The sequence below is a fragment of the Triturus cristatus genome, chromosome 12 (assembly GCF_964204655.1).
Source record: "Triturus cristatus chromosome 12, aTriCri1.1, whole genome shotgun sequence".
In the NCBI taxonomy this organism is placed as follows: domain Eukaryota; kingdom Metazoa; phylum Chordata; class Amphibia; order Caudata; family Salamandridae; genus Triturus; species Triturus cristatus.
The window spans coordinates 530,251,288-530,264,232 of NC_140595.1; the positions used below are offsets into that span (position 1 = coordinate 530,251,288).

The 12,945-nt window shown below is 42.4% G+C and overlaps 1 protein-coding gene across 1 annotated transcript in view; it reads left to right on the plus strand.

Annotated features, from left to right (window-relative positions):
* AMFR (autocrine motility factor receptor) overlaps positions 1 to 12,945 on the plus strand; it is a 391,859-nt gene that overhangs the window by 113,009 nt on the left and 265,905 nt on the right. Inside the window, exon 6 of the mRNA XM_085638721.1 lies at positions 3,047 to 3,179. Coding sequence (XP_085494847.1) covers positions 3,047 to 3,179 — 133 coding nt within the window. The remainder of the gene's footprint in view (positions 1 to 3,046; positions 3,180 to 12,945) is intronic.

A 12,945-nucleotide genomic window follows, 5' to 3' on the forward strand; every position in this document is an offset into this window, starting at 1 on the left:
TGGTCATCCTCGTGGTCACTTGGGCTAAGCCTTGCTCTTGGGCACAAGGGAACTGGCAAGTGGCCAGCCTCCACACACTTGCACCTGATGACCTGGGTAGTTTTATGCAGCACCCTATTCCTGAGAGCTTGGTTGTCCATGCATCTACTAGCAAAGTAAACCCTAGATTTTCCGACCACTCCTCTAGACAGGAAACCAAAAAGGATTGAGGCATTTGGAAGTGCATATTCTCTTTTGCCAGTTTAGCATTATGGTCGGTCAGTGCATTCTGCCTCTTTGGTTGTTATACGCATACTCTCTGGACGTGGCCAGCAAGATCTTGGTGATTCTGGATGAGATTTGTGCCACTCCAGCTCAAACCATTGAAGCAGACCACGATGTAATTAGGGCTGCACTTTATACTTCAGCTTGCTTAGGGCAAGTGATGGGCACTAGTGTGGTGCTTTGCTGACCTGCTTGGATGCAGTCCACAGGTTTTTCGGAAGATGTGCATGCCTCCCTTATGAATGCCTGCCTTAGAAAGAGGGATGGATTATAACTCCTGCTAAATCCTCCTGTCCTAGATTAGACATTCGCCCTCTGAAAGCCTTCCTGTGGAAGGACAAATTTAAAATGCTCACACTAGTCCAAGTTCTGTCTGTCCTGGATCTGTCAAATGTTGCCTTGGGCTTGCAGGACTCACACTTTCTTTTCCATGTTCCTGCCTTATCGCAGATGTTACATGTGGCTCAAGGTAGACCAGGATTTTTTTCAGTTTGCCGTGCTCCCTTTCAGTTTTACTAGCTCCTTTTGGGTGTTCATGAAAATAATGGTGCTGGTTGCCGCCAGTCTTCGGAGGTTGGGAATACCAGTTTTCCCCTAGCTCGGCGACTGACTGTTGAAGGCAGGATCACCTCAGTCGGTCATAGACTATCTCCGGGTACCTTTGGACATCTTTGGGGTTCTCAATTAGTGAGCTAGAATCACGTGTGACTTCTTCACATAGGCTTTCTTTTACTGCAGGTCATTTGGACACTGTGCAGTTACAGGCCTTTTCTACCTTGCAGTGAGTTCAGGACATTCGGGTACGATCCTGATGTTTCAGCCGTAGATTTGTATCTCGATGAGAGTGGCTCTTATGCTTTTTGGCTTGCTTGCTTCATGTATCCTGTTTGTCCACTACATCAAGCGGCATTTACAGGCTCTGCAGTGGAATCTGAAGACTCAACAAACCCATCGCCAACTAAACCGGTTGGATCTTCTCCAGTTTTATGAGGGGTCTGCACTAGATCTGCAGTGGTGGCTGCTCAACTGTAACCTGACCAGTAACAGACCTCTCTCCATTCCCCACCCAGAACTGACTGTGGTTACCATTGTGTCCCTGCCTGGCTGGGGAGGTCATCTAGGAGAGGTGGAGCTCAGAGGTCTCTGGCAGAAACCCAGCTCCACGTAAATCTGTTGGAGCTGTGGGACATCCGCCTGGTGTTGAAGGCCTTTCTGCCGTCCATCAAGGGAAGGCCAGTGCAGGTTCCCATGGAAAATACCATTGTGGTACTGCAAAACGTAGGGTGGAATGGGGTCCTGTGCTCAAAGGTGCTATGCCTCTGGAGTGTGAATTACCTGCAGGGATCTTTAAACCCCAAGAGTGGACAAGCTCAGTCAACGACACCTAGCGGATCACAAATGACGCCTGCATCCCGTTGGGGTGCAGGTAGTCTTCCAACAGTGGGGTAAAGCTTGGCTGGAACTTTTTGCTACTGTTGAAAAGGGGAAGTGTCAAAATGTCTGTGCATTGGAGTTCCCTCAAATGTCCTCTCTAGGAGATGCATTCAGGCTAGAGGGCAGCATGTGACACCTGCACGTCTTTCAAACACTACTGCTCCTGTGCCCCCGGTTCTGAAGAAGATCTGGAACCACCAGGATCAAGTCTACCTAGTGGCTCCTGACTGGCCTGACTGCTTTGGGAGGATCTTCTGTCGTAGCAGCAGGTCAAAGTTCTGCACCTGAACCTGCGCAGTCTACATCTACATGTGTGGTTATTGAGTGGCGACAGTTCACCGTGTTTGATCTGCCATAACGCCATTGATAAGGATGTGATGAGGATATCAGCAGTTGCCCAACTAGTCTTCCTGACCCTATTCCATTCAAATAAGCCTCTTTCCCTTCTTATTTCTGACTAACTCTCTTACATCATTCTGATAACCGCTCTGATTTTTGTCTGCAGTGCATGTTTGCAAATCAGAGCTCAAATCTGCCACTTTCATTTAATCTTCATCTTCCTACTCTGGACAAAAGAAAATGTTGAACCTTAGTCAATAATTCTATAGTGGTCTACGAAGCATTGGCAGATTACCCATTTGTGGCAAGTCGTGATGTTTTGGGCAGTTAGCACCGAAAATGTTCCCGGTTCTCAGGTTTGACTCCACCGTGGATTTGGACATTTACTTTGCAGGCAAACTAAGAACATGACTATATTTTAATTTGGATCACCAGCAAATATTTTCACCAGCTTTAAAACCTTTTATAGATTAACATCAGGCTCTACTTTTTGTACTTCATCCTTCTGTAGAATGCTTTAGAATCTAATCTGTCATGGCCTCTAGTTGAAGAGGAGTTTTCAGCACATTCATGTTGTTGGGCAGCTTTTTGTGACGTGACTGTACTATTCAAACTACTAAATAAACATTAGTCTTCACTGAGGGGCATGGTAATGTTTTACTTTTACGTCTAAAACTGCTGCAACGCCCAGACTGCCATGTGGAATCATTAAAGCATGTGAACCTGTTTGTTTTTGATTTGCAGTTTTATATAGCAGAAACTCGACTCTGATGTATTGGAGTGCTTTACATGAGTTTCATTACACAAGTACACATTCATTATTGGTAGGCATGGGGAGACTGTGATTTGCCCAGAATCCCAGGATTTTGAGCAACACAGACTCGAACCTGGTTCCCCAGCTGTAGGACTGTAATTAATGGTTAAGTAACTTCTTTCTTATACACAGAATCATACTTTAGGAATGCAAATTCTAAAGCAGCTCAATAATTGTATTTCTTTGTTCCATTAGTTATGTGATTCACCTCTGGGATCTCAACCACGAAGGGACATGGGAGAGCAAGGGGACATATGTTTATTATACAGATTTTATCTTGGAGCTAGCCCTACTTTCCCTGGATCTTATGCATCACATTCATATGCTGGTAAGTATTACATCAGAAAAGTGAGGCTCTGTCTGCTAAATTACATTTTAATGTAATATTGCTATATTGTTGGTATAGTTGAGAAGTGTGCAGATCCATATAGGTCCGTTTTCTTGTCTATTTTTAGGTCCGGTTTGACTGCTGTTTTGCAGGGTCACAAATTCCTCCTGTATTCATGATAAAAATAATAATGTTCCAAAATAATGTAAAAAACTTGAAATTGAGTCTTGAATGCTCTACTGTCTAGAAATACAACAATGAGAACAATCGTTTGGGGTAGCATTTATTCAGAATGTGTTCAAATTGTTTAATATTGCCATTAGTATGCATCTCTAACCTCATTCAATGCAGCTACCATGACTGAAAATGATTCTGCAAATACTGCATGCAGAGAAACTAATATTTCTAACCATTTTCTTGTACATTCTCAACTGTCTAGTTTTAGTGCATGGTTGGTGAAGTGTTCTTCTTGTTACCTGCCATTTGTTGTATGCTTCTACCACAGGTGTAGTGCTGCAACACTCTTTCCTTGTCTGGTTGGATACAAGAGTCTGCCTGTTTGTCAGTTGGAGCCTGCTTGTCTTGTGCCTGCTTGATTTTTTTGGGAGGAGTCATTGTTGGAAGAGTAGGGAGAACTGTAAATAGCATGAGAAAAAAGTCATTTTGCCAATCAGAACATTTTGTTTGGGCTCAGAAGAGATGAGAATGTTGACTGCTTTAAATTACAGAATGCCAGGACGTTATGTTTGATTTGATATTTCAGAAGGAATGGGAAAACACAAATTTGAATATTCTAACACAGCCAAAGATACTAGCATGGAATGATGGTTCATTTCCATGTTTTTATTTTTTGTTTGTTTTTAATGCCCCCTTTAAGACCCATAATGTAGACTGTCGGACGCATCAATGCTTTCCAATGTTGAACGGCCACTCCATTGGAACAATAGCCCCTGCAACATCTACAACCAAACAGAAACTACTGTCTGGCTGTTGTTATAATTGTGTGGAAAATCGCCAGCTATCTTATTTGCTGAAATAGGTAATGGATTTAGGTATGCACAAATCTGGCAAAGCCTGGGGCTATGCAAGTTTCCAAAAGTTCTATATTACTCGAACGCAGAGAGTTGTTGAAACTAATTACAGAATGCGGAAGAGGTGCCAAACTGTCACAGAAAATGTTTGTGTTCAAATAGGTTCCTGAGACAGTCCACCGAAATACCTCTTTATTAGTTTGCTAGGTTCTATGCAAAAGTGACAAGTCGAGCAAGCATTGACAAAGCCATTGCTGTTTGCCTATAATGTACAGTTGGCAACAAAACGCTTGGCGGTGGAGTCGATGTTGCTGGCATGTCATGCTACAGGTATGCACATGTGTCAGCACACAGGCATACGCCTACAGAATGACAGGAGCACCATTTTATTATTCACTGATCTAAGATGATGATGATTTAAACTTAGGTCAGCAAATAAAAGCATTACATGTTAAGTGTGTAAAAGCACTTTTGTACATAGCGAAGTGCCCAGGTACAAATGACAGCTGCCAGGCCCTCACACAACAAAAAAGGAAATTGCACTTGAGGGGTATGGTAGTAAATGAGAAGTGGTTGGAACATGCAGAAGAGGTGGGAGACAGTAAATAAAAGTAAAGCCAGGTGGGTGAAGGAAGGAAAAAATAGCACACAAGGGAAAGAGTAACACATCGCAGGGTGGGGAGAAGCTGATGAGAGCGAGAAAACAGCACACAAAGGCTAGGGTAGCCTATGGTTGAAAGAGGGGGACAGAAGCACGTGAGAGACAAAGAGCAGCATACGAGGGAGGGAGCAACATGGAGTGTGCATGGCAGTCATGACTGGTGTTTGGGTAGAAGCAGCATGTGAAGGAGAGGGCTAGAAAAGGAATGCAATCGTCAACTGCTAAAAGAAAAAAAAAAAATCCCTAAATTTAAGCAGATACTGATAGCTAGCCAATCAAAAGGATGGTAAGGAGGTTATATTCTAGGGGAGGGAAAAACAGAAGAATGGAAAGGCAAGCCATTGACTAAGAAGCAAGCAAACTAGTGATCTAAAGCTAACCAGTAGGCTACCTGTCACCCACTAGGTTTTTAGAAAGCTCGCAGTAGATCTTTTGATGCATTGAGCTGTCTGGTACATGAGACCTAAAAATGTCTGTCCCTTCATGAGATCTCCACTGCACACCACATCTTCAGTACTATTCACAGTGTTATGTACAGAATTGATGTGGCACGTGCAGTATTAGGTTAGTTAGATGTGCAATATTAGGTTATTTATTTGTAGTTCTCAAAAAGCATATGAATGCCTTACAGTATTCTTTTATAATGCAAAGGAGATTAGGCAGGTGCAATATGATATTGGGTGGATGTGTAACATTAGGATTGATTGGTGCCATGTGTAGACATGAACAATTATAAACATTCCTTGATCTTAGTTTGATCAGATACTGCTTGCTAGCAGGTCTCTATCCATTACATGAACATTCTAGCTCAAGATCTGGAAATCCTTAAAAGTACTAGTCCTTGTCAGGTGGCTATTTTGAGACGTGAGAATGTTCTCAATCCAAGAATAAAACATTTATAAGTAGATCTAACCAGCTTGAAAACTGAAGACCGCGGAGAGGTCTAATATTGAAAACAGAGTCTTAGAATATTAAGACAGAAGTGACCACGTGAGCAGGCTACAATTAAGTTGTATTGAACTTAGCGGAAAGTGTTAACATTTGTTTAATTGCCAACCTTTTAATTGTGGGCTTAACCTCAAGGCAAGTCAGAATAAATAGTGAGAGGAAAGGAACATTAATAGCTGTAGTCTAAAGCAGCATGTGTTCAACAATTCTATTGGCACCTCACCCACCAGTCACCCTCTTTCATACAGCCAGAAAAATCAATTGAACTTGGAGTGCCTCATATCCCTGTTTCAGGATTTCAGTTAGTGGAATTAATGTCCATGACAATTTTATTGTTTAGTTAATAAAAACCATAACAATTTGTATCCACATGATGTTAAAATGTCAAGATTAAAAGCTATGTTTAACTGTCCCATTAAAATTGTTTCTGAAAGAGCAAGGGTCGCGACAGACAATACAGGAACTAACAAATCGTTTTTATGAACCTGTTTGGGCTGAAAGTGCTTAAGCAGGGGCTAAGACAGAATGCTTATATTAGCGTGTTTCACAAGGAAAGCTGCAAGCAGCGAAGTCTGAGGACATTAGTTAGTGGCCGTGCTAAGCCATTTAACTCAGACTAGACCCTTCAACTCACCACATGTCCGTGAACAGAAAGGGCCCTCTAAACTGTACTGAAGTTTGCTCAAAGCTGTCACCTTAATGATGCCACTATAAACTGCGGGGTTATACAGTCTTAAGGGCCTTTAGCAAATCTCCCAGCAGATTAATAGAGCAAAGTGCTTCGTATAGTGCAGAGAGCTGGTTCACTCGAGGACTGTCACTCAAGTGTAACTGCAGGAAATAGACAGGCATTGCAAGATCTAAGTGTCAGAAAACTGTATCTCCGAACACAAAGGGCACAGGAGGAAAAGGGTAGTTAAAAGGCAGAATTGACAACTAATCAACCCAGACTGATGTAGTTTAGCTGGAGCGAGGAGAGGTGGAGGGGACCATTAGTATGGTGAAGTCATAAGACCGTTGTTTTATGCTGTAACTATTCTAATAGAAATTCATGCTGATGATTTCACCCCCCCCTTCACCCCCGTTAGAATGGTTAGACCAAGGACCCCTTTGCTGCGCAATTATCACGATTCAGTGTTTATGTGAAGTAGTATCAGCTTCTGGGTCGAGATAATGTGCCGGGGCTCAGTAGTTTGGGGTTGACATTGAGCTCTGAGTTCCTTGACAAATTTCCCACACCCCGATAAAGTTCTTACATCAGTTTGGATGAAACCTAACGATGAAGCCTCCAGAGAGGTACGAACTGCCGTAGTCAGGCAGGTTGGCTTCAGCAGGGACCTCCTGAAGGCATCCAGCTTGAGACAACAGCACAGGAGGTGAAGCCATGATTCATGCTTAAAATTGCATAGCCTGCACACCCCTCTCTTGTTCTGGGCCCATGCCGAGTTGGTGTCGGCCCCTGGTATGCTTGGCAGGTGCATATACAAGATGTTTCTGTGCATCTGTTTGTTAATGGCCTCTGATAAATATGGTTGTCGCTTCCCTACCAAGTATAAATTGCTCAATGGGAGCAAAATACCAGAGGACCTTAGGGAGGATATATCCTGTTGGTTTGAGATTAATTTCAGTTGCCTATTAACTACGCTTTTCCAGGCAGTTTAGGAGACACATACGATTTTAACGCAGACGCTTCAATTTGACTAGAGGTTATGACTTTTTGTATTTGTTGCTGCCACAGATTACCCGTTGTCTCGAATGTGTCTTTCATGCGGGCTTTGAGCGAGTTGACGCTTTCAGGCCCCAAATGTAATATTTAAATATATCTGACTCGCAGGCTCTGGTTTGTCTCGACAAATTCCACTCTGAGTCTTACAGATGTGGCGAGACATTTGAAATGTTTTCTTGAAGCCTTAGCACTATGTTTGCTCTAGATTAGAAGCACAGGCCCCGGGAAATGCCTAATGAACATATTGCAGCTCAGGGAAGGAGGGTCGCTTTCATAACATTAAGTATAAGGGCTTTAGTGGCACTTTTTAGTTTCATGTTGAGACAATTGAGACCATATGTAATAGCTTTCACTTCCTTTTCCAGGTAGACTATATGGGTGGTAGGTTTGGAGGTCTCTGTAAACCAGACACCTAGATAGTTGTAATTCCTGGCTAATTTACTGATCTTGCTCCCCATGCCCCATGTTAGATGCTTCTTGTTCTTGTAGCAGTCAAAGATCAGGATTTTAGTTGTGTCCTGATTTATCATAAGGTGATTTTTGTTGTTGTATATGTGGAGCCTGAGTGAAATTAAGGGTGAGCATGAGCAAATTCACCGATTTTACTCCACTTCTATTGGACCTCCTAATTTTATTTCAAGGCAGTGTCAAAATGAGTCCCCCCATGGGTCCTTTCTCAAGTTTTCAGACTATACCCAAAACAAAATCTTGGTTTTGCTTAGTCATCCATTGGTCTACTGAGTCCTATACTACAGAGTCCTGCATCAAGAGAGCCTGTACCTTAATTAAGTCCGATGACTCACTGTGCAATTCTGTGGTGACATTTACGTTATTAAAATGGCGAGTTTGTTTCTCTCTTAGATTCAGAGGGAAAATTCGATTTTTGTCCCAGTCTGGATTTTTTTTTTTTTTTTTTTTTACAAAAAAAGATATTGCCTAGATTGAAGAAGAATATTGCTGGGAGTTTAGATCTCAACTATTGTTAAATTATAAACCTCCCTCAGACCAGTTTTTGATGATTATAGGATAATGGAACTTAGAAAAATATATTATTTGGATGAGTGATTATAGAGCGAGACCTTTATTTCTTAAACATTTTCACGGTATACATTCAGTCTTCTAGGCTCTGTTGCTTTTTTCTTCAATTAAGTAGAAACTGTATTTCATTTGATTTTTTTTATTTTTGTGTCCTTCAAATTCCGGATTGTTAAAAGAATCTTTGTTATCCATCATCCTATCAGCAGGGACCAGAAAATGAAATATGTTCTCTTTCCTTGTAAATGTGTACTTGATCAACTAGTAATTAGGTTGAGCCTGAGCCAGCGTGCATGTGCTGCTCTGGCGATCTACTGTAGTAGTGTATGGAAGAGAAGCCCTGCCCACATTTTTCATTGGCTTGTGTCTTTGTCCTTCGTAAATGCTGGCTTCTGATTCTGTAATTAGCTTGTTAGTCCCTCCTTAGTACGGCGATGGTCTTCATTTGTAACCTCCCATGGTTACTGGCCCCTTTACTTTGGTTGTTACACAGTACGTCATTTTAAGTCTCTAGCACTACTTACTTTATTACTACTGCAGGCATAACATGCTTTCCTGCAATATTCGGCGTGCGATGCACGCTTTCATTTTACAAGCACTGGTGCCGCTCATGACAGCGGCTGAAGGGGCAACCGAGGAGCGGGGAGCCAGCCAGACACCATGGAGTGTGACTATCTACAGCCCACCGGGAGAGCACGCAGCTGAGCCATGGATGCCCTAGAATTCAAATAAAATAACGCATTTTAATACTATGAGTGGATGGTGTCTGGGAATAGGGATGTTGGAAGAAGCAGACCATGGATCCCTCTCCCTAAGGACTTCCCCTCCCTGCCTTACATTGTCTCGGACCTTGATTTTTTGCTGTGTTTTACATAGCTGAAACTCGACCGAAGGTCCTAGAGCGCTTTAAATAAGCACCAGTTACACAAGAAAAAATTGATTTTTGGTAGGCACAGGGTGATTAAGTGATTTGCCCAGAATCAAAGGATGTGGAGCCGACGCCAAAACTTGAACCCGGTTGCCAAGCAACAAAGTCGGCAGCTCTGGCAGTTACGCCACATCATCTGACCTGCACTATCCTATAAACAGCACAGCACTTTCTTAAAGCTGCTTCCTTAGGGTTCTCGGGGGAGGGATTAGCTCACCTTCCAAGGCTTCTTCGTCTTCAGACTAAGCTCATGTGACCGTAAAAATTCTACTTCTTACCACTTGGAGGGACTAACAGTAATCTGATATTATGCGTGTAAAGTGTGACAAAGGCACTTCCAAGCATGATGGTGTGGACCTGAATGATGGTCATTCCCTGTACAACACAGCACTGCATTGTATTATTACACAGTGGTGCTCTATATGCCACAGTGCTGCCTGCCCAGCATGATACAGAGCTGCTCTGTATGAAACAGATCTGTTCAGTATAACATAACCCTACCTCGTAGACTTTGATTTCGAACCGTAAGCTGCAGTGTACAACTGACTTATGCAGCATTGCTTCCCAATTTGACTGATTCTATTCAGCCGAGTTTTCTCTCTGCCTGCACTCTTGTGTGGTACTTAGAACCCAGCTGATTTTTGCTGCCTACTGTGGCGTATTCGATTGTGCAGAGATGTCACCCTGATGACAGGTGCTCATATGCAAGTGACAGTAACTGCGGATTACCAGAAAAGATCATGTTGGCCCGCCCTCCTTAGACACAGAACAGGCTTACAAGCAAGAGCGGAGGCTGAAAGATGCAAGAGATATACAGTTTGTTTTTATGACTGAGTTAATGAGGAATCATTACAGTGGGTGGTGGGAAAGAGCCTGGAGCTTTCAGAAGTTCCCAGAAAGTCCACAATTATAACACAATTTCCCTAGAGACGCATGCGCCAGTACTCCAAAATGTAAATAAAAAAGAAACCAGGTTAATGGAAACACATATTTTAAACTGAAACCAAACAAATTTAGCACACAGACCTGTAGAATCATGCCCATGTCTCTTCCCCACCCACCATCCTTCCAGGTCAGGATCTCCTACTTGGATCTAGGCTTCACTAATTCTTAAGTAGCACCATAAAAGGTGTGAGCAGAGACATTTTAGGGCATAGCCAAGGTAAGCAATTGCCCAGGGCTCCGCCTTTCAAGGTGCCCCTGGTAAAGTGAACTTTCTTTGTAGCTCTCTTCTGTGTATTTCTCCATCTTAACCTTAACTTATAATTCAGTATTTTTAAGCAACATTGGGCTTGAATTAGCTAAAATGTGTAATAAAATGAAAATTTGCCCTGAGTCTGATGCACACCGCTAGTTCCGCTGTTTGGCTGAAGCTCAATAAAAGGGTGCTTACGTCCCCACCACCTTCCCAATTAGAGATTATAGCACGCTGCATACCATTGATTGACTAAGATTTGTTGAGTGTGGAGGCTGTAGGTTTCATATGCTGTGAAATGCTCAAAGTACACTCTGCACTTCCAGGTGTGTAAAAATATAAGAAAGCAACGAAGCGATAACAAAAAAAACCAAGGTATTATTAGTAATGTGAATTAATTTACTATCGACGTGACTCTTTCTGTTACCAGGCACATAATGGTCGGACAATAACCACTCCTGCATTGGATATGTTCAAATCAACAGAGACTCATAATTAGAAAAAAAAGATAAACAGTTTACATTTAAACCCTTCCCCCAACATCCATTTCCTCACAAATCAAGGCATGCCACCTTAAATTTCTTAAGAAAATACATTTGTGACGCAGTCCTTGATAAACCTGTTACGAGCCTCTGCCGAGTTAATCCACTGCTACTCATACTGTTTAAAACGCCCAGTGCTAACAAACACTTCTCCCTTTAGTTGCGTTGCCTGATGTGCAGCGTTCTGCACCCAAATCGGTTATGCTAGAGTAGGTGGACAGACACCGGTACTAAACTTTAATGCTAAGGAAGCTGATTTTAAATTCAAAGGTGGAAAACTAACTAGCGGCCAGATACGTGGCTGTCATCAGTGCAGCAGGTGCAGCAGCACCACGTACATGGGTATGAGGGACCTACTTCACCATAAACACCAACCAGTGGAAATAGGTGCTTGCATCAGGGCCCTTGTCTTCTTCCTGTCCCACTGCCTTTGGCGCAAGAGCTGTCAAGCTGTCAAGCTACTTTGTGAAGTGTGAACAGGTCATACAGCCCCGATTGTCCCCTTTGCATTCCGATACTTGCTGTTTTGCTTTTCTCTTTTTTAAACCGAATGCTGACTACAGGTTCCACAAAGCAAAGGTAAATCCACGGCACTCACGAGAGACAACTAGGAATCCAGGAACCCTGTCTGTACCACCCTTCATTATTTTAATTTGGTATACTTACACACTCATATGCTCAGGGAAGAGATTTTTGGAGCACTGGCAAAATTACTATTTGCTGTTTGGGCACTCGTCCCCCTCTAACCTCCAGCAACCACCCCATTTTTCTGAGACCATTTGGTATAGTCTATTGTCCTCCTTCGGCATCTTTGAGTAATGTACAAAGACAGCTACTTATTGGACTCCAACGTCCAGCAACAATACCCAAAAATATAGATTGGCTAACATCCACATAGGCCAGGACCTGTGCTTGCATGGTTCCTTAAATATTTGCACCCAGGAGGCAAGATTTAAACTTTTCCAGAAGAAGGGACAGCTAAAAGCTGGGTAACCCAATAGGTTTAACAGTAAATTCCTAAAAAAAATGTTGTGATGTAATGGTGCAAGTCAACACCTACCCATAACTTGTCTACACGTTGCACAGCAGCCATGCTGCTCTACTACATAGCTTAAAGATATTGGCAAAGCCAATACCTCTGGCTAAACACCTATAAGGTCCCAAAGGTGAGTTCTATTAGCTATGCCAATGCTTATTTTTATTGTCTTCCAACATTTGATACACCTGTAAAGGATTCGAAAAAATGTTACTCCTTATGTTTCACTAAGCATCTAGCTAAGGTATAACAGTTTCACAATATTCAGATCTCGTAATGTTAGAGGATGGTTGTAAAGCTCTTATGGGTGTGTCGTGCTAATCAAGAGTTGTACTTTACTGTCAGTCAAAACCAGGATAGAATTTGGCGATTTACTATAAGTACCAATTAATATGATTATGAATGGCATGATTTTATGTGCATTGTTACATAGTTAAATTATTATTTGTGATGATTTTATGGAATGGAATTCCCACAGTAAATTGGGAATTGATTATGATTAATATTTTGAAACAGTGGCTAGGGTTCGCACAAGTAGTTATATCAGAATGCAATAGAGTGGAATGAGGTACACGGTAGGATTGCCATCTGTTGCCTCCTCTCTTCGATCTGGCCATGGAGCTGCTGGCTTGCTATACCAGGGCGGGAGGTGCATACAGCAGTA